Genomic DNA, 19,104 nt, shown 5'->3' with positions numbered 1-19,104 from the left:
AACAATGTGCTTAGCTTTCATGAGAGTCAGGTCAAATCAACAAAGGGAAGATTGGTGATAGGGCCCGTGCTTAGCTTATGGTCAGACTGAGTGGCCTTTCCTCAAGGAGATTAGAGATTATACTAAAACAAGGCTCCAGAGAGAATTGGGTAAACTTTATTATGTAATGTGTTTCCATTGCTGTTAAGTTTAATGCAGAAGATAGTGAAAGCTTCAAGCCTACAAGAGGGTTAAGACTGAGAGACCCACTATCTCCTTATATTTTTCTTTTATGTACGAAGGGCTCTCTTAATGCGTGCGAAGAGAATGAAAATATTTTTGGAGTAAAGGTTTGTAGACATGCCCACCCTTAAGAAACGTCTTTGGTTGTTGCCCAGTTTGTGAAAATTCTAGTCCCACCAGTTCTCCCAGTTTGTGTGAATTTCCTCCGATCGGTTCATCAGACCGTAAGAAACTGAATTTCCTCCAATCGGTTCATCAGACCTTAAGAAACCACACATTTTGCTAGCTCCAGCTTTTCTTATCCAACCAGCTGTAGGTCTGGTCCGGTTTTTAAAACTAGGGTTTTTATCAATTTTGCCATCGGCTGTATAGCACTATTCAGTTTTGCCACTAAACATTTTCACTACTCAAAATGCCACTGTTTTGTTAGATCAAGCTCAAAAAGACCATTTTTTCACCGTTACCGTTTGATGAGGACATCCAAACCATGGGCAACACACCACCAATCATCAACGATCCAATCACAAGAAGCCGCGCAATGCAAATACATGATCAGGTGAATGCTAACTTAAGTATATCATTTGACCTTGAAAACATGGTTGTTCCTTCACCTCCTTTATTGTTGGTCGAACTCAGGTGCGATATCGAAGAAGGCCAAACACATTTCAGTCCGGGCAAATCAATGTTTTATGGCGAAGGAACAAAGTTAGGAATTTATGAAGAATGAGTTATCTGCTGAAGAAACATTGTTTCGATTCTGACGAAACAATGTTTTGTACAAGTTTGCATATTCCAACTTGCAAAAGGTTCCCAGAACTCGAGTTTGCTGCTGAAGGAAACATTGTTCGACTCCAGTGAACAATGTTTGGTCGGGAACTGCCAACCACCTCCAACGAGAGAATTCCAGAAGCTACCTCATTAAGTCTTGAAGCCATTTAGTCAAACAAAGCCGGTTCCCTTTCACACCTAAGCTGGTTCAAAAGCTAGTTCTCTTTCACACCTATCAGGGGGTTGTCCCGATTATAAATAGGCTAGCTCTTCCCTTCGTTGGGGACTTTTGCCATTTCTATCAAAGACCAAAGACATAGACTCCTCTTGAGATTGGAGAGCTCTTGTTACCCTTATTCTCATGATTCCTTGAGAAATTGCTCCTAATTCGTGCTCCACGATTAGATCGTGTTGTGTGGATTAGAGTTCGTGGTTTCCCTTGCGGATTGCACCTATCTCATGCTCCACGACTTGAGTGTGGTTGTGTGGGGTAGTATTGCGGGTTGTGGAACGGTGAATGTTTGGATTGCAAGCTTCGGTGAGCCTCCTCCTCGTCGGGTCATAATCTCTTATTTTCCATTTTTCGGCTGCTTGCAGCTAGTTATCCCCATCCATTTATCGATCCTACGCCATGAAGATCGGACCTCCCCTTGTACTCCCTCTTCTCCGAAGACGGGGTCGCATCATCGTTTGGTCAATACACGTTGACTGAAGTTAGATGACGAAACTACCCCTATCCCATTTATAAGGGGAGCAAGAGAAAAAGAGAATAAAATTTGGGAGGGAGGGCCATGGGGTACACAAGCACGCGAGCTAACCAACTGAGCCACAGAAACAATTTGTTGTGTTAGGAGATACAAGCCTTATATACTGATGTCTGAACCTAACTAAACAAAACCCCGCCCAGCTCCGGCGCGCCCCCACTCACTGTAGCTGCGGCACCTCCCGCCGAGTGCAGCCACCCATCGCAGCTTTGGCCCTTCCTCCCGCCCGCACCGCCACCACAGGCAGGCAGCTCCGGCGCTTCTCCTGGCTGACTCCGCAGCTCCTGGGGACCGCCGAGTGCAGCCACCCATCGCAGCTTTGGCCCTTCCTCCCGCCCGCACCGCCACCACAGGCAGGCAGCTCCGGCGCTTCTCCTGGCTGACTCCGCAGCTCCTCCCCAGTCTTGAAGTGCAGTTGTTCCACGGCAATGGTGATGGACAGCAGGACCGAATCGGAGTGTTGCATCGGCCACAGGACGCCCCAATATGACATAGGCTCTGAAATTCCTGCATTGTGAGTATACTAATTCTCGGTGTGCGTGTGTGATTCAGTATAGCTTGTAGACTTCAAAATTTGTATGCATAATTTGTAGTAGCTGACTTTGCCTTACTGATAATTACCCTTACTGGTAGTTGCATGCAATTTGGTACTTTCAAACCCAAGCTCAACTAGCTAGCAACCAGAAAAGATACGAGACGTTGCCGTGTTGGACTATTATTCCATGTAAAGATATAAGGGATATATAAGTCACAACATCTCGTTAGCTTAGTTGGTTAGCTCGCACCTTCCAGACGGTAACGGCGGAAAATGGTATTTCTGAGTTTGTGTCTAACAAAACAGTGGCATTTTAGAGTAGTGAAAACATTTAGTGGCAAAACTGAGTAGCGTTATACAGCCGATAGCAAAACTGGTAAAAACCCTTAAAACTATGGCTCCAACACACAGTAACAAACTAGTAGATGTAAAGCAGTAGTCCTATGTTATTTTTGATGATTACGGTAAGCATATAACTTTGTAAATGACATGATTGGATTTCAGGGATTGAGTAACTTCAGGCATCTGATCTGGTCCCAGCCAAAGAGACGCGGAAAAAAAATTGCGAGTTCAATCATTGGAAAAGAAAATGGGGTGAAATTTTACGCGGTGAAGCCACATATTTCAAACCGTAATCATTTGCTCGGTATTTTCTACAAATATATTCTTGCTCTCGACATGGTACACCTAGTGTTGTATCTGGAAACTTCAACAAGCACTCTACAGAAAACTGATTGTGTATAACTTCCGGAGTAAAAATAAAGAGATTCTCATTTTCACGCAGACTAGCGAGAAGGCTGTCATCGTCCCTGTTCCTTACCATCAAGCAATGATTCACGGAATGGAGGCTGGGCCTCCTACATTAGCTGCCTCCGGACTTGAGTGCATTACTGAGCCTGCAGCAAACAATAATCGGCCGGTATCAGCAATGACTTCCATCGAATCTAACCAAGACCGTTTGTTGCCCATATATTGCGTACCGAAAGCGTAATAACCAAATCATCCATAATCTAAAAAAACCACAAAAATGGTAGTACAATAACTTACGTAACAGCACATTTTGGATGGGTTGGTCATGACGAGCGAGGATGCGCCAACAAGTTCCATGTACTGGGTTCGATCCTCTTCTCCCATTATAATTCCTACTATACTATTTGTTTCTCTGTCCCACCGACAGATGGGCCACAACGATGGACAGAGATAGCGTTGGGCAGCTGCCACGCCAGATATAATCGTACGCCACAGGGAAACAAATGGCCTCCGTCAAATTTGATTAAAATGTGCTGTTATGTAAGTTGTACCATTTTTATGGGGTTTTTGAGATTATGCGTGGTTTTGTTATTTTGCTGCAAGTTGGTGTACTCTGGGTGTAAGTAATTCTTTAGGGAATGCATAAGCATGTCGCTATCTTATTAGACGTCTGGTGATAAGACACTAAAACTTATAGACAGTAACAAGTAACAACTAACAAGGGAAAACAGTCCTTTCTTATGTGAAATGAAATCATCTAGTCATTATCCATGTCTAACCAGAATACTGGGCATGGGCATTTTCTAACGATTTGAAGAGGGGATACAGGATTTGCAGCCCCCTGCCATACCACCACAAACAAAAAAATAGATTGAAAATATAGAAAAGAGCAAGTATTCATCTAGTCACTTTAGAAAGGAATGTTTCATTCAACTTACCAGTTCAAGCCTTCAAAAAGCCCCTCCCCTTTTATAGCAGATGTTTTGAAAATTGCCCATTGGCGGCTCTTAATCTTGTGAAGTTCTAATGATTCAGTTATGGCAGCATCATTAAGTGCACCTGGAAGGTCCTGGATAAGAAAAGACATCACAATAATGAATTAGGTAAGATAGCATATCAAACAGGATGCGCAACAACCTGCATCCAAAAGGTATTCAGACAAGTAAATTCACCTAGAAGCATTTATTTCCTTCTAATAAAAAAAGAGCAGCCAATGAATGATGATAGTTAAAGTAATTTCATGGAAACTCGTAAAGGCAGGTGCCTTGTTAGTAGACAATAGATCCAAAAATGTACTGCAGAAATAAGAAAAGACTGCAGGTATAGTGGAAATCATGAATTATTACAAGAACTTTGTTGTTAGTTCTGAGAACAGTTGCAATGTCCAAGTAACTATACAAATTTCAAAACCGTATATAAGAAATCAAATATGTTTGTTTCTTCACCTGTTTATTTGCATATACAAGGACAACCGCACCTTTCAGCTCATCCTCCTGCCAGTACAATGCACACAATGAGGTAACATATGCAATCAGATAATTATCTTGAAAAAAATACATCCTGGCCACTGAATACATCTGGCTCAAAAGACCCTACCGTCAAATGGAAGAAATTGCACTAGGTAAGTTGTTTATGTGGTCAACATGCATTGCCAAATCACACATCACCTTTCAACATGCAATTTTTTGTGATCTAAAGGCTCCAGGTCCGGATGGCATGCTGGCAGTTTTTTATAAGTTTTGGCATTTGGTCAGACCCAAGATTCAAGAGGAGGTCCTAAGAGTTCTAAATGGTGCAGTAATGCCGGAGGGATGGAATGAGACAACGATTGTGTTGATTCCAAAGGTAAAGAACCTGGAGTCTCTTATGCATGCTTTTTAAGCTGATCGCCAATGTTTTAGCAAACCGCTTGAAGGTGATTCTTCCGGAGTTAATATCCCCAACCCAATCAGCTTTTGTTCCCGGACAGGTGATTACAGATAATGTTGTTTTAGCTTAACCCACCTGATGCACAAGAAGAAAGGGGGTAGACAAGGGCTAGTGGCAGTAAAGCTTAACATGAGCAAAGCATATCGCCAGGTGGAGTGGAGTTTTCTGGAGGGTATGATGAATGCTTTGGGTTTTTCGGCTGCACGGTTGAATGTGATCATGACTTCTGTTCGATTGGTTTCCTATCACGTCAAGTTCAATCGGAAGTTAACACGCTTTCCGCCCACAGCGAGGCTTGTGCCAAGGAGATCCACCATCACCGTACTTGTTCATTTTGTGCGCGGAGGGTTTCTCAGTCTTGCAGCAGCGTGCTGAATTGGACCAATCCATTGAAGGGCTACAGCTGCTAGTGCAAATCAGCTGCAGGAGATACCGGCCCTGTACGAGGCCCGGTCAGGGCAAAAGATCAACAGAGACAAATCCTCAGCGTTCTTCATTAAAGGAACAAGTATGGCGAAGAAACATCAAGTTCTTCAGGCTCTCTGTATACCCCGAGAATCCAAGAACAAGCGATACTTGGGTTTGCCTGTAAATATCAGAGCAGCGAAGAGTAAAGAGTTCGAGTACATCAAAGAAAACATTTGGAAGAGGATGCAAGGGTAGCTAGAAAAGCTCCTATCTAAAGTAGGAAAGGAAATGTTGGTTAAGGCCGTCGCCCAGGCCATACCGACGTGCACGATGTCCTGCTTTGATTTGACCAAAAGCATATGTGAGCAAATCAGTGGCATGATTGCAAAGGTATTGGTGGAGTCAGCAGGACGGCAATGAAAAAATGTCACTGGATAGGCTGGGAAAGGTAAAATGTTGATGAAGTCGAAGAGAACTGGAGGCCTAGGGTTTAGAGACTTACGCATATTTAATATGGCCATGTTAACTCGTCAGAGCTGGCATTTTTTGCAGAACCCGGAGTCCCTCTGTGCGGTGGTGCTGAAGGCGAAATACCATCCGAATTGTACGATTATGGAAGCAACAGAATAGCCAGGCATGTCTTATACCTGGTGTAGCATCCACAGGGGCCGGGGGAGGGAGTGATTTGGCGCATAGGAGATGGTTCACAAGTGAATGTGTGGTCTGATCCGTGGCTGCCAAGAGGGACAACAAGAAGGCCTTATTCGCACCAAGGGCAGACGATAATTACAAAAGTAAATGAATTGATCAACGCGATTACGGAATCATGGGATACGGAATTAGTACAAGAGCTGTTCTCTCCGGAGGACTCAAAGGTCATCCTTGGGATCCCACTCAGATCAGGTATGGAAGATTTCTTGGCATGGCATCACATAGAAAGAGTGTGTTCTCGGTAAAATCGGCCTATCATCTAGGGGTCAGTGTAAAGGAAGCGGAGAGGAGACAAAATGCTGAGTCTTCCAGTGGCCGAAGCCAAGTTGTGGAGAAATGGAAGCATATTTGGCAGCTGCAGGTGCCTGGTAAGTTAAGCATGTTCCTTTGGAGATTGGTGCATAACACCTTACCCACAAGAATGAATATAAAGAGGAAAATGATTGAATTGGACACTAGATGCCCTATGTGTTCTAGGCTTGATGAGCATAGTGGTCATTTGTCTTTGAAGACCAAAAAAGTAAAAGCTGTCTGGAGGGAGCAAGGACTTTGAGGATGTGTGCTTGCAACTCTGAATGAGCGGACTTCCAAAATCTGATGCATCAGGTCTGCTTGCTGCCTGTAGAGAAGAAAATGAGAGTGGCGGTTCTTCTATGGGATTAGTGGGCAACACGGAATAAAACCAATGCGGGTAAGAAGCAAAAGACGGTTGAGGAAGTGAGTATGCTTATAAATAAACATCTGCTGGAATTCTCAAGCATGAAACAATCACCATCTCCACAGCCTGCTTGTCAGGAATCCCGGAAACCTCCCGAGGCGGGGATCGTAAAGATAAACATTGACGCAGCATTCAGAGAAATGTCCGAGGCCGGAGCTTGGGGATGTGGCGTGTGATGAAACAGGGTCGTTCCTAGAGGCGGCTGCCGGGAAAATGGAACATGTACGGAGCTCACTGCAAACTGAGACGACTGCATGTCTTAGGGCGATTGAAGGTGCAGATGATCTGGGAGCACAAAGAGCCATCTTCGAGTCAGATTGCCAAACGATGATTGGTGCACTGAAAGGGCGCAACTACGATGCTGCGGACCTGGGAGTTCTATACCGTGAAGCTAGAAGGTTATGCCATGCCTCCTTTGTGTTCTATGATTTGATGTTCTGCCGTAGAGAATGTAATAAGGTCGCACACACGTTGGTGCAGTTCAGTTTAGAGGAGGATGTGCCTCTCACCGCGTGGACTTTTGATGCCCCTGATTTTTTTTCCGGGTATTGTGGCGAGCAAGTCGGCTGTGCACCAAGTTTAAGTGGAATACAAGTTATTCCTTTCAAAAGAAAATCACGCAATGGTAGTTGCTATTTACAGTGTACTTGATGCCAAAATCATCCAGTAGATCAAAAGCAGAACAGGAACCCAAACAGATAACTAGCAAATAGTCTTTTAACCACATCAATTTTGTGTAAACCACTAAAATCGATCACATATCTAGTTGATCACTTCAAAGTAGCATTCCCATGCTCCCGTAGTGCAATTAGCATTGACAATCAACATTATTTTGTGAGAAATATCTGAACCCTTGTATTACCAATGTGCATTGTAGGAGAAGCACATCCAATTGTGATATAAATCAGAGGCTTCTTTCATTGTGATGCATACCTCAAGGATGGAATGAAATTCTTCTTTTGCAGTTACCAGCCTATCAGTATCACTTGAATCAACAACATATATGATAGCCTGAGTGTTTGGAAAGTAGCATCTCCAGTATGGCCTAGGAACACACACAAGAAAGAGCATACTCAGTAGTACATCTCAGATTTACAGTCTATATAATGGTAGAATTTGCAAGTGGCTCATGACAGGCATTTCACATTCTGCTAGTAAAGGGATGCAGGGCAGATACCAGAATTATTAACTCAAGCTGAACAGCATACTCACTAGTACAGTACATCTTAGATCTACAGTTTTATATAATGAAAGTGGCCTGAATTAAGCTTTAAGAGATTACATGCCAGGTCTTTATTGAACAATCTCCCAAATCGAGGAATGAAAACAAGAAAATGAAGCCATTACAAGACTAATGCTCCTTGAACAGACTGAGTGGCGCTGCTAGTACACAATAAACTAACAATGACTGCAACAATCAAGATATGCATACTGAAATAGTTTCAACAAATACAAATACAGATCTTCTTGAGATTCCAGCAGCAAATGAGGTAAAACAACCAAATTTCTCAACAGGTCAACAAAGGTTGATCAGATAAACTACAGTAGAGTAACTAGAGTTATAAGCTTCAGATGTCAAAAACTATAAGGTCTATAAGGTCTTCTAAGATTCAGGCCTTGAAATAGTAACTACCGTTGCAACATGATGATATGCCTTCCAGAGACAGCAAATTGTGATAAGTTCATCTTCTCTCAAAAAAAAGGACATCATAGACACCAATACTTAAATGACTGGCAAAAAGATCAATTATGTTGGAGTTAATTAACCTTGCTGTATAGGTAATTAGATCATGTTTATTTCTGACTTAGGCATGTATTGAAGCTGCGGTAGTGTGTGCACGTCAGAGGTGTGTTTCACGTGTGCACACAGTGCAAAGCTAAATTTGTTTAATTAGTAGTGTCAGTTAGGTGCATGCCTAGTTAGTAGTAGGAGTGATTCACATGCATGCATGGATAGAGTTTGTTAGAAAGGCTTAGTTGTAGACCTGGTAATCACCAACGTTGTGCAGAGAGCACATCTCCAGGTGCAAGGAGAAAGGCCGAAACTAAGAGTGATCGGAGAGGTGGTTATTAGTTGTTGTTTCTACCGGCTAGTGTGTGTACATCTAAAATGCATTGTAACGAAGTTCAGTTGTGTGAAAGAGTGAACAAGAGAAAAGGCACACTAGCTAAAAGGCATTGTAACCAAATTCAGTAGTGTGAAAGAGTGAACAAGAGAAAAGGCACACTAGCTAAAAGGCATTGTAAGTTTGTAACCAAGTTCAGTTGTGTGAAAGAGTGAACAAGAGAAAAGGCACAAGTTGTGCAGCGCCAAAGCCTCTCTGTGTTCTTGCGTGAGGCTCTTCTTCTAACTTGAGCTAGTGTGTGTATCTCCTGGGCAACTCCAACAAATTACTGTGGGAAGGCATTACTCCAAAATGGCTATAAGTTGAATAAAATAGTTACATCATAATGACCGATTTTGGATATGGATACTCGCTGTAAAGAATGTACCTGATGCTTGTTTGACCACCTGTTGAGAACAAAATTCATGTTAAAATCTCAAGGTGGATATTCTGAAAGAGCAGGCATAACATAACATACTAGCATAGCGCTAATAAAAAATGAAGGACACAAGCTTTCCTCCAGAAAGAATAATATTAATGCAAAACTTGGCAATCAAAAGAAAATCTCACCACAGCTTAAAAAATTCACTTAAAATGCATAACCATTAAACACATTACAACCAAATATTTCATGAAGGGTAGATGAATGTGCTTCATATTTGGGTAATCACCCACATAAGCAAGAGTATACAGGCATAATAACCTTCACAGCAGATTTCAAAATCTCAATCCATAATGTAGATCTTATGTCACAATGAGGAGAGTCATTCAAGTTAAAACAACAGTTATAAGTTATCACTTTTAAGTGATATTATCTTTGAAGGTGGTGTATTACAACAAGCATTTGTAGAGATGGTGCGTTAGAAGTTAAAACCCCGGATGAATGACTACGGTAAATAAACAGCAATTTAGGACATCAAAGCGTTGTTATTTTGGTTGTCTATATAGTTTTCCTTATGCTAGATTAGCCAGCTCTAACAATCATGGACCCATCAATCACAACCAAATGGGCGAACAAGCAGAGCAAGTTTTTGTCTACAAGGCAAATCTACAACAACAACAACAACAACAACAACAAAGCCTTTAGTCCCAAACAAGTTGGGGTAGGCTAGAGGTGAAACCCATAAGATCTCGCAACCAACTCATGGCTCTGGCACATGGATAGCAAGCTTCCACGCACCCCTGTCCATAGCTAGCTCTTTGGTGATACTCCAATCCTTCAGGTCTCTCTTAACGGACTCCTCCCATGTCAAATTCGGTCTACCCCGCCCTCTCTTGACATTCTCCGCACGCTTTAGCCGTCCACTATGCACCGGAGCTTCTGGAGGCCTGCGCTGAATATGCCCAAACCATCTCAGACGATGTTGGACAAGCTTCTCTTCAATTGGTGCTACCCCAACTCTATCTCGTATATCATCATTCCGGACTCGATCCTTCCTCGTGTGGCCACACATCCATCTCAACATACGCATCTCCGCCACACCTAACTGTTGAACATGTCGCCTTTTAGTCGGCCAACACTCAGCGCCATACAACATTGCGGGTCGAACCGCCGTCCTGTAGAACTTGCCTTTTAGCTTTTGTGGCACTCTCTTGTCACAGAGAATGCCAGAAGCTTGGCGCCACTTCATCCATCCGGCTTTGATTCGATGGTTCACATCTTCATCAATACCCCCATCCTCCTGCAACATTGACCCCAAATACCGAAAGGTGTCCTTCTGAGGTACCACCTGGCCATCAAGGCTAACCTCCTCCTCACACCTAGTAGTACTGAAACCACACATCATGACTCGGTTTTAGTTCTACTAAGCCTAAACCCTTTCGATTCCAAGGTTTGTCTCCATAACTCTAACTTCCTAATTACCCCCGTCCGACTATCGTCAACTAGCACCACATCATCCACAAAGAGCATACACCATGGGATATCTCCTTGTATATCCCTTGTGACCTCATCCATCACCAAAGCAAAAAGATAAGGGCTCAAAGCTGACCCCTGATGCAGTCCTATCTTAATCGGGAAGTCATCAGTGTCGACATCACTTGTTTGAACACTTGTCACAACATTATCGTACATGTCCTTGATGAGGGTAATGTACTTTGCTGGGACTTTGTGTTTCTCCAAGACCCACCACATGACATTCCGCGGTATCTTATCATAGGCCTTCTCCAAGTCAATGAACACCATATGCAAGTCCTTCTTTTGCTCCCTATATCTCTCCATAAGTTGTCGTACCAAGAAAATGGCTTCCATGGTCGACCTCCCAGGCATGAAACCAAACTGATTTTTGGTCACGCTTGTCATTCTTCTTAAGCGGTGCTCAATGACTCTCTTCCATAGCTTCATTGTATGGCTCATCAGCTTAATTCCACGGTAATTAGTACAACTCTGAACATCCCCCTTGTTCTTGAAGATTGGTACTAATATACTCCGTCTCCATTCTTCTGGCATCTTGTTTGCCCGAAAAATGAGGTTGAAAAGCTTGGTTAGCCATACTATCGCTATGCCCCCAAGACCTTTCCACACCTCAATGGGGATACAATCAGGGCCCATCGCCTTGCCTCCTTTCATCCTTTTTAAAGCCTCCTTGACCTCAGACTCCTGGATTCGCCGCACAAAACGCATGCTGGTCTCATCAAAGGAGTCGTCCAGTTCAATGGTAGAACTCTCATTCTCCCCATTGAACAGCTTGTCGAAGTACTCCCGCCATCTATGCTTAATCTCCTCGTCCTTCACCAAGAGTTGGCCTGCTCCGTCCTTGATGCATTTGACTTGGCCAATATCCCTCGTCTTCCTCTCTCGGATCTTGGCCATCTTATAGATGTCCCTTTCACCTTCCTTCGTGCCTAACCGTTGGTAGAGATCCTCATATGCCCGACCCCTTGCTTCACCAACAGCTCGCTTTGCGGCCTTCTTCGCCATCTTGTACTTCTCTATGTTGTCTGCACTCCTATCCAGGTATAGGCGTTTGAAGCAATCTTTCTTCTCTTTAATCGCCTTCTGGACATCATCATTCCACCACCAGGTATCCTTATCTTCGCTTCTCCTTCCCCTGGACACTCCAAGCTCCTCCGAGGCCACCTTACGAATGCAAGTCGCCATCTTCATCCACACATTGTTCGCATCTCCTCCTTCCTCCCAAGGGCCCTCCTTAATGACCCTCTCCTTGAACGCTAGAGCTACCTCCCCCTTGAGATTCCACCACTTCGTTCTAGCGACTTTGGCACGCTTATCCCGCTGGACACGAATCCGAAAGCGGAAGTCAGCAACCACCAGCTTATGCTGGGGTACAACACTCTCTCCAGGTATCACCTTACAGTCTAGGCACGCACGCCTATCTTCTCTTCTCGAGAGGATGAAATCAATCTGGCTAGAGTGTTGGCCACTACTAAAAGTCACCAGATGTGATTCTCTCTTTCTAAAGAGGGTGTTAGCTACAATCATGTTGTACGCTAGAGCAAAGCTTAAGACATCTTCTCCTTCTTGTCTACAAGGCAAATCTATTTGACACAAAAGAATGTTATGTTAAATTTCCACATCATGCATTGGAGATAAAAAAAAAGTTTAGGATTGTTGAGTATTAATCTAAACGAAGCAATGAGGATATGGCCACGCGTCACCCCAGCCTGCAGCCTGCAGAACCAACTAGGCTCCAAGGTGGCGGCTCTGCGGGTGAGTCGGTGCTTCATGTGAGAAAGGAGGAAACCTGGAAACGGTGAGGAAAGAAAAAATGGAGAGATGGGAGAGGGATGTGTTGGCTCAAATCACTATAGTGTGTAGCGCTCGGGGACGACGATGATGCCGGGATGAGGAGCTCCGGCTATGGAGACGCTATGAAGCATGGGTTAGGTAGCGGCCAGGACTTTTTCCATGGCAGGGGTACGGAGCGCCATCCATGATGTGTGATGTCGGATCCAACAACGACTGGGCTTTTTCTATGGCGCAAAGCATGAGTTCGACTGTACGTGGGAAGCCAAATATGGTCGGAGGGCTCCAAACCTGGACGCACCACCCCCTGATATTCAATTATTACTATAAGTTTTCATTGGCTCAGGTTCATATTACGTGCAGATTGCAGATTAGAATCCGTTTCAGAGTCAGATTGTATTTCCTTTTGAGCCGGTTTGTAAGCCAAGGTATCCCTACTATATATTGAGCCTCTCCCACGATCAATAAAGCATCAGAATTCACAGTATTACTCCCTCCGTCCGAAAATACTTGTCATCAAAATGGATAAAAAGAGATGTATCTAGAACTAAAATATGTCTAGATACATCCCCTTTTATCCATTTTGATGACAAGTATTTCCGGATGGAGGGAGTACTTCCTATTAGAACTAGGATAATTAGAGTTTGTTCCATCTGGTATCAATTGGCGGACGATGACAAAGCCAACGGTGACATCAACCTCATGCTCAAGGAGCTACCGGCCCAGTTAAAGGAAGTGATGGTGAAACGGACCACCAAGCGCCTTCGTGGAGGGCCTCGTCCAATGCCTCAATGCCCTGGAGCGGCGCTTCACCACCTCCCGCCTTTGTCGACCCTCGAGCCTGGGCGCTCAGCATCACCGACCCGCACGTGGCATTTCAACCGGCAGCCAGCGGCTCCTCCACCACCTCCTCCATGTCGGTCCATGCCTCCAACACTCTCGAAACCATGTCGGCCTAGAGTAATTAGAGTTTGTTTCATCGGTTGGGATCAAGAGGGCGAATTTGGAGGAGAATTTTGGGTGAAGGAGAGAGATTCGGGAAGGATTTGAGGCAATTTTTTGGAAAGAGAGACTCTGGGAATTATCTGGGGAAGAATATACAAATAGAATGGGAATATTCTGGAGATGGTGGGCCCCAGTGAAGTGCTGGCCTGAGGGGAAAAACTAACTGATTGCCTCCTTTTACATCTATGTGGATGCACGGGGCAGCACCTTGGTGCTGGTTCCTTTGCTCCTGCCCTAAGTATGCTTTACTCTAGTGAGTCCTGCTAGGCAAATTGGTTATAGGTTTTGCTTCCTTTGCTCCTGCCCTAATTATGCTTTACCCCACTGATTTAAGCATCACATCAATTACCTAACCTAATTTAATTGAAATACCTAAACCTCATTCAATTGAAATAAACATAAGGAAGACTCCAAGATGGTATTCAAAGGGTGAGAACACATTGGCAACATACAGCAAATCGTCCAACATGATCCAATTTTTCACATAAGTATCAAAATTGTATGTCAAATCCTGATAAACTTCAACTTGTGTGGTGCTCTGTGTTAGTTATGGCTATGAATAATACAAAGATTGTGCTTTGGATATATATCTATGTGATTCGTTACTTTTTTTTTTGCGAATAATGTGATTCGTTAGTTCTAACACTAACATTCAAATGAGGGGCGAGGATACGTGTCACTTACCGAGATCCCAAACTTGGAACTTGATGTTATTGTACTGCACCGTCTCCACGTTGAACCCGATCGCTGCAGCAAGACACACACGGACACAACACCACCTCACATCAAATCTAAGCTCGATCCATACACATCAAAAGAAATGCACACACTAGTTGAGCACCAGAACAGGAAACCCACTTGGGATCGTGGAAACGACCTCCCCCATCTGCAGCCGATCTGCAAGCCACGCCACATGAATCAGAATTCAGAAACACGAACAAACAGAACCGCAGATCCAAGGAGGAACCACGGAAGATTCGGGGCGAGGGAGATCGGGCTCACTTACAGAGGATAGTAGTCTTGCCGGCATTGTCGAGGCCGAGGACGAGGATGCGGGCCTCGCGGTTTCCGAATACCGACGAGAAGAGCCGCGTGAACACGATGCCCATGACGGCGCCCCTACGCGGCGGAGGGGCGCGAGCTAGGGTTTCGTTGGGGGCTTGGCGGCTTGGGGTCGTGAGATCTACGACGGTAAGGGAAGATCTGGAGCGAGTGAGCTTGCGCGCGCGAGTGCGGAAGACGAAGATCTCCCCCACTTCTCGCCGATAGGACAGAGTACGGAGGTCGGGAGGAGAAAATGTCAGGCACGGCCCGGTTCACTTCTCTCTTTAAAAAAAAGCTTAGTAGTATTCACCATCGATCCAACGAACACTATAAATAAAAAAATGAATTCAGGTCCGTACACCGTCTAGTGACGACTACAAGCACTGAAGAGAGCCGAAGACGCGCCGTCGTCATTGCCCCTCACTCGCTGGAGCCAGACAAAACTTGTTGTAGTAGACAGACGGTGACAGTGTTCTGACTAGGGGATGCTAACCACATTGGCCTCCTAGTCATGGGACGGGCCAAGGACCCAGATAACCAAAGAATGGGTCATGTCCATCATGCCTCCCAGCGTGTTTAAAATGGAATCCTCAGAAGACTTGTCACACACGTCAAGACATGTTTAAATCATCGGCAAGCTTATACATAGATATAACCAACCTACATGTAACCCTAGGTACTATCAGCCCCTATATAAGCCGAGTGGTTTAGTCCATAAGGTAGAGTTTTTTAGAGACATTATACGATCTTAAGATAGATCATCTTGTATTTTGTACCCCATCACATCAATACAATCAAAGTACACGTACTTTAAGAGAACCCGAACCTATGTAAACATCATGTCCCTCTTGTGTCATGTTACCATCAAGCTAAGATCCACAGCTCAGGACCCCCTGCCTGAGATCCGCTAGATTCACCCCCGACATTGATGGCTCATACACATTCCGTTGTGTGGTCAAAACAGCTCGATGGCTCATCTTTGGATCGAGCGCAACATTGGTTGCTGGAAGACCTTCTTCCCCAGACAGCTTTTTGTGTTTGGCGGTGTCACGCCGATTCTACTGGCCACCTCGGCTAGATCGAGAATTTCGCTCCAGGCCAAACCAGCAGGTTTGAAAACATGGCATATGTTGCAGATGCCCACGACAGACTCGCGTTTTCGGGCTGGTGTCAGACCAGTCTGAGGACCTCGCCGATGCCAACATGATGATCTTGGATTCAATCTCGGATCAGGACCACAGCGCGATCATTCATCGGATTTTGCTTCGAGTTCAGAGCTGAACAATGCCTCGTCGGATCAGACGTCAAGTTTGACCGATGAAATTCCCGAGGCATTGTCAGATGAAACCTCGGCAAAACTTCAGCTAAGCCCGGTTTTTTATGTCGCTTGAACTATGTCGGTATTTCCCCCAAGAGGAATGGATGATGCAGCAGAGCTATGGTAGGTATTTCCCTCAGTTATGAAACCAAGGTATCAATCCAGTAGGAGAACCAAGCAACACTATGTAAACGGTACCTACACACAAAGAAACAAATACTTACAACCCGACGCGTATAAGGGGTTGTCAATCCCTTCTCCGGGTAACGGCGCCAGAAATTATCTAGTTGACAGGATAAAATTGTAATAGATTGGATAAATAGATCTTGATTAAACACGAAATAAAAGATGCAAATAAACAAGTGCGGCAAGGTATTTTGGGTTTTTGGAATAATAGTTCTCAAAATAAAATTCGCAAATAATAGTTCGGAAAGCAAATATGAGAAAGAATAGACCCGGGGGATGTAGATTTCACTAGTGGCTTCTCTCAAGAAAATAGCACACGGCGGGTAAACAAATTACTGTTGGGCAATTGATAGAACTTCAAATAATTATGACGATATCCAGGCAAAGATCAATATATAGGCATCACGTCCAATATTAGTAGACCGACTCATGCCTGCATCTACTACTATTACTCCACACATCGACCGCTATCCAGCATGCATCTAGTGTATTGAGTTCATGGAGAAACGGAGTAATGCAATAAGAACGATGACATGATGTAGACAAGATTTATTCATGTAGGAATAGACCCCATCTTGTTATCCTTAATAGTAATGATCAATACGTGTCTTGCTGCCCCTTCTGTCACTGGGAAAGAACACCGCACGATCGAACCCATCACGAAGCACCTCTTCCCATGGCAAGAAAATCGATCTAGTTGGCCTAACTAAATCAGAGATTCAAAAAAGAAATACGAGGCTATAAATAATCATGCATATAAGAGATCAAAGAAGACTCAAATAACTTTCATCGGATCCCAACAAACACACCGCAAAAAGAGTTACATCAAATAGATCTTCAAGAGACCATTGTATTGAGAATCAAAAGAGAGAGGAAGCCATCTAGCTACTGCCTACGGACCCGTAGGTCTACAATAAACTACTCACGCATCATCGGAGAGGCACCAATGTGGATGATGAACCCCTCCGTGATGATGTTTAGATTGGATCTCGTGGTTCTGAAACTTGCGGCAGCTGGAATTGTATTTCGTTGACTCCCCTAGGATTTTTGGAATATTTGGGTATTCATAGGGCGAAGAGGCGGTGCGGGAGGCCATCCAGGTGGGCACATCCCACCAGGGCGCGTCTAGGCCCCCGGGCGTGCCCAGGTGGGTTGTGCCTGAAGGAAATATGCCCTAGAGGCAATAATAAAGTTGTTATTTATATTTCCTTATATCATGATAAATGTTTATTATTCATGCTAGAATTGTATTAACCAGAAACTTGATACATGTGTGGATACATAGACAAAACACAGTGTCCCTAGTAAGACTCTAGTAGACTAGCTCGTTAATCAAAGATGGGAGTTTCCTAACCATAGACATGTGTTGTCATTTGATGAACGAGATCACATCATTAGGAGAATGATGTGATGGACAAGACCCATCCGTTATCTTAGCATAATGATCGTTAAGTTTTATTGCTATTGCTTTCTTCACGACTTATACATATTCCTCTGACTATGAGATTATGCAACTCCCGAATATCGGAGGAACACCTTATGTCCTATCAAATGTCACAACGTAACTGGGTGGTTATAAAGATGCTCTACAGGTGTCTCCGAAGGTGTTTGTTCGGTTGGCATAGATCAAGATTAGGATTTGTCACTCCGAGTATCTGAGAGGTATCTCTGGGCCCTCTCGGTAATGCACATCACTATAAGCCTTGCAAGCAATGTGACTAATGAGTTAGTTGCGGGATGATGCATTATAGAACGAGTAAAGAGACTTGCCGGTAACGAGATTGAACTAGGTATGATGATACCGATGATCGAATCTTGGGCAAGTAACATACCGATGACAAAGGGAATAATGTATGTTGTCATTATGGTTTGACCGATAAAGATCTTCGTAGAATATGTAGGAACCAATATGAGCATCCAGGTTCCGCTATTGATCGGAGACATGTCCCGATCGTGGTGATACACATATTCATAATATTGATGCCAAAAGCTGCAAAGTTGATAATGATAGTGCAACATATTTGTGGCACTGCTGTTTAGGTCATATTGGTGTAAAGCGCATTAAGAAACTCCATGCGGATGGACTTTTGGAATCACTTGGTTGTGAATCATTTGATGCTTGCGAACCATGCCTCTTGGCAAGATGACTAAGACTTCGTTCTCCGGAACAATGGAGCGAGCCACTGACTTATTGGAAATAATATATACCGATGTATGCGGTCCGATGAGTGTTGAGGCTCGCGACAGGTATCGTTATTTTCTGACCTTTAGAGATGATTTGAGTAGACATGGGTATATCTACTTAATGAAACACAAGTCTGAGACATTTGAAAAGTTCAAAGAATTTCAGAGTGAAGTGGAGAATCATCGTAACAAGAAAATAAAGTTTCTACGATATGATCGCAGAGGCGAATATTTGAGTTACGAGTTTGGCCTTCATTTAAAACAATGTGGAATAGTTTCACAACTCACGCCACCTGGAACATCACAGCGTAATGGTGTGTCCGAACGTCGTAACCGTACTTTATTAGATATGGTGCGATCCATGATGTCTCTTACCAATTTATCACTATCGTTTTGGGGTTATGCATTAGAGACAGTTGCATTCACGTTAAACAGGGCACCATCTAAATCCGTTGAGATGACACCGTATGAACTATGGTTTGGCAAGAAGCCTAAGTTGTTGTCGTGGGTTTGTCACGGCAGATGTCCTTGTGAAAGGACTTAATCGTGGAGCCATCGCAATGTGTTAGCTTAAAGAGGTTAAACCGGACAAGGGGACACAAGGAATTTTATACTAGTTCGGCCCCTTCGATGAAGGTAAAAGCCTACATCTAGTTGTGATTGGTATTGCTAGGGTTTCGATGACCAGAGAGCGAATCCGCTTTGACTGGCCCTCGAGTTGTTGTTTTCCTGTCCCTAAACTGCTGCCGGG

The 19,104-nt window shown here is 44.0% G+C and overlaps 1 protein-coding gene across 1 annotated transcript; it reads right to left on the bottom strand.

The window, feature by feature from the left end:
* Positions 1-2,866: 2,866 nt before the first annotated feature.
* Positions 2,867-14,939, bottom strand: LOC123154214 (ADP-ribosylation factor 3). Its single transcript, XM_044572991.1, has 8 exons — positions 14,628-14,939; positions 14,480-14,518; positions 14,306-14,368; positions 9,299-9,317; positions 7,739-7,850; positions 4,485-4,532; positions 3,978-4,108; positions 2,867-3,185 (listed from the first exon to the last, which is right to left on the bottom strand). Exons 1-8 carry the CDS (start codon positions 14,728-14,730, stop codon positions 3,152-3,154), a joined length of 549 nt encoding a protein of 182 aa, XP_044428926.1. The 5' UTR covers positions 14,731-14,939; the 3' UTR covers positions 2,867-3,151.
* Positions 14,940-19,104: the final 4,165 nt, after the last annotated feature.

This window comes from Triticum aestivum, chromosome 7A (assembly GCF_018294505.1).
Source record: "Triticum aestivum cultivar Chinese Spring chromosome 7A, IWGSC CS RefSeq v2.1, whole genome shotgun sequence".
NCBI lineage: Eukaryota > Viridiplantae > Streptophyta > Magnoliopsida > Poales > Poaceae > Triticum > Triticum aestivum.
This window is presented reverse-complemented; position numbering and strand designations above follow the sequence as displayed.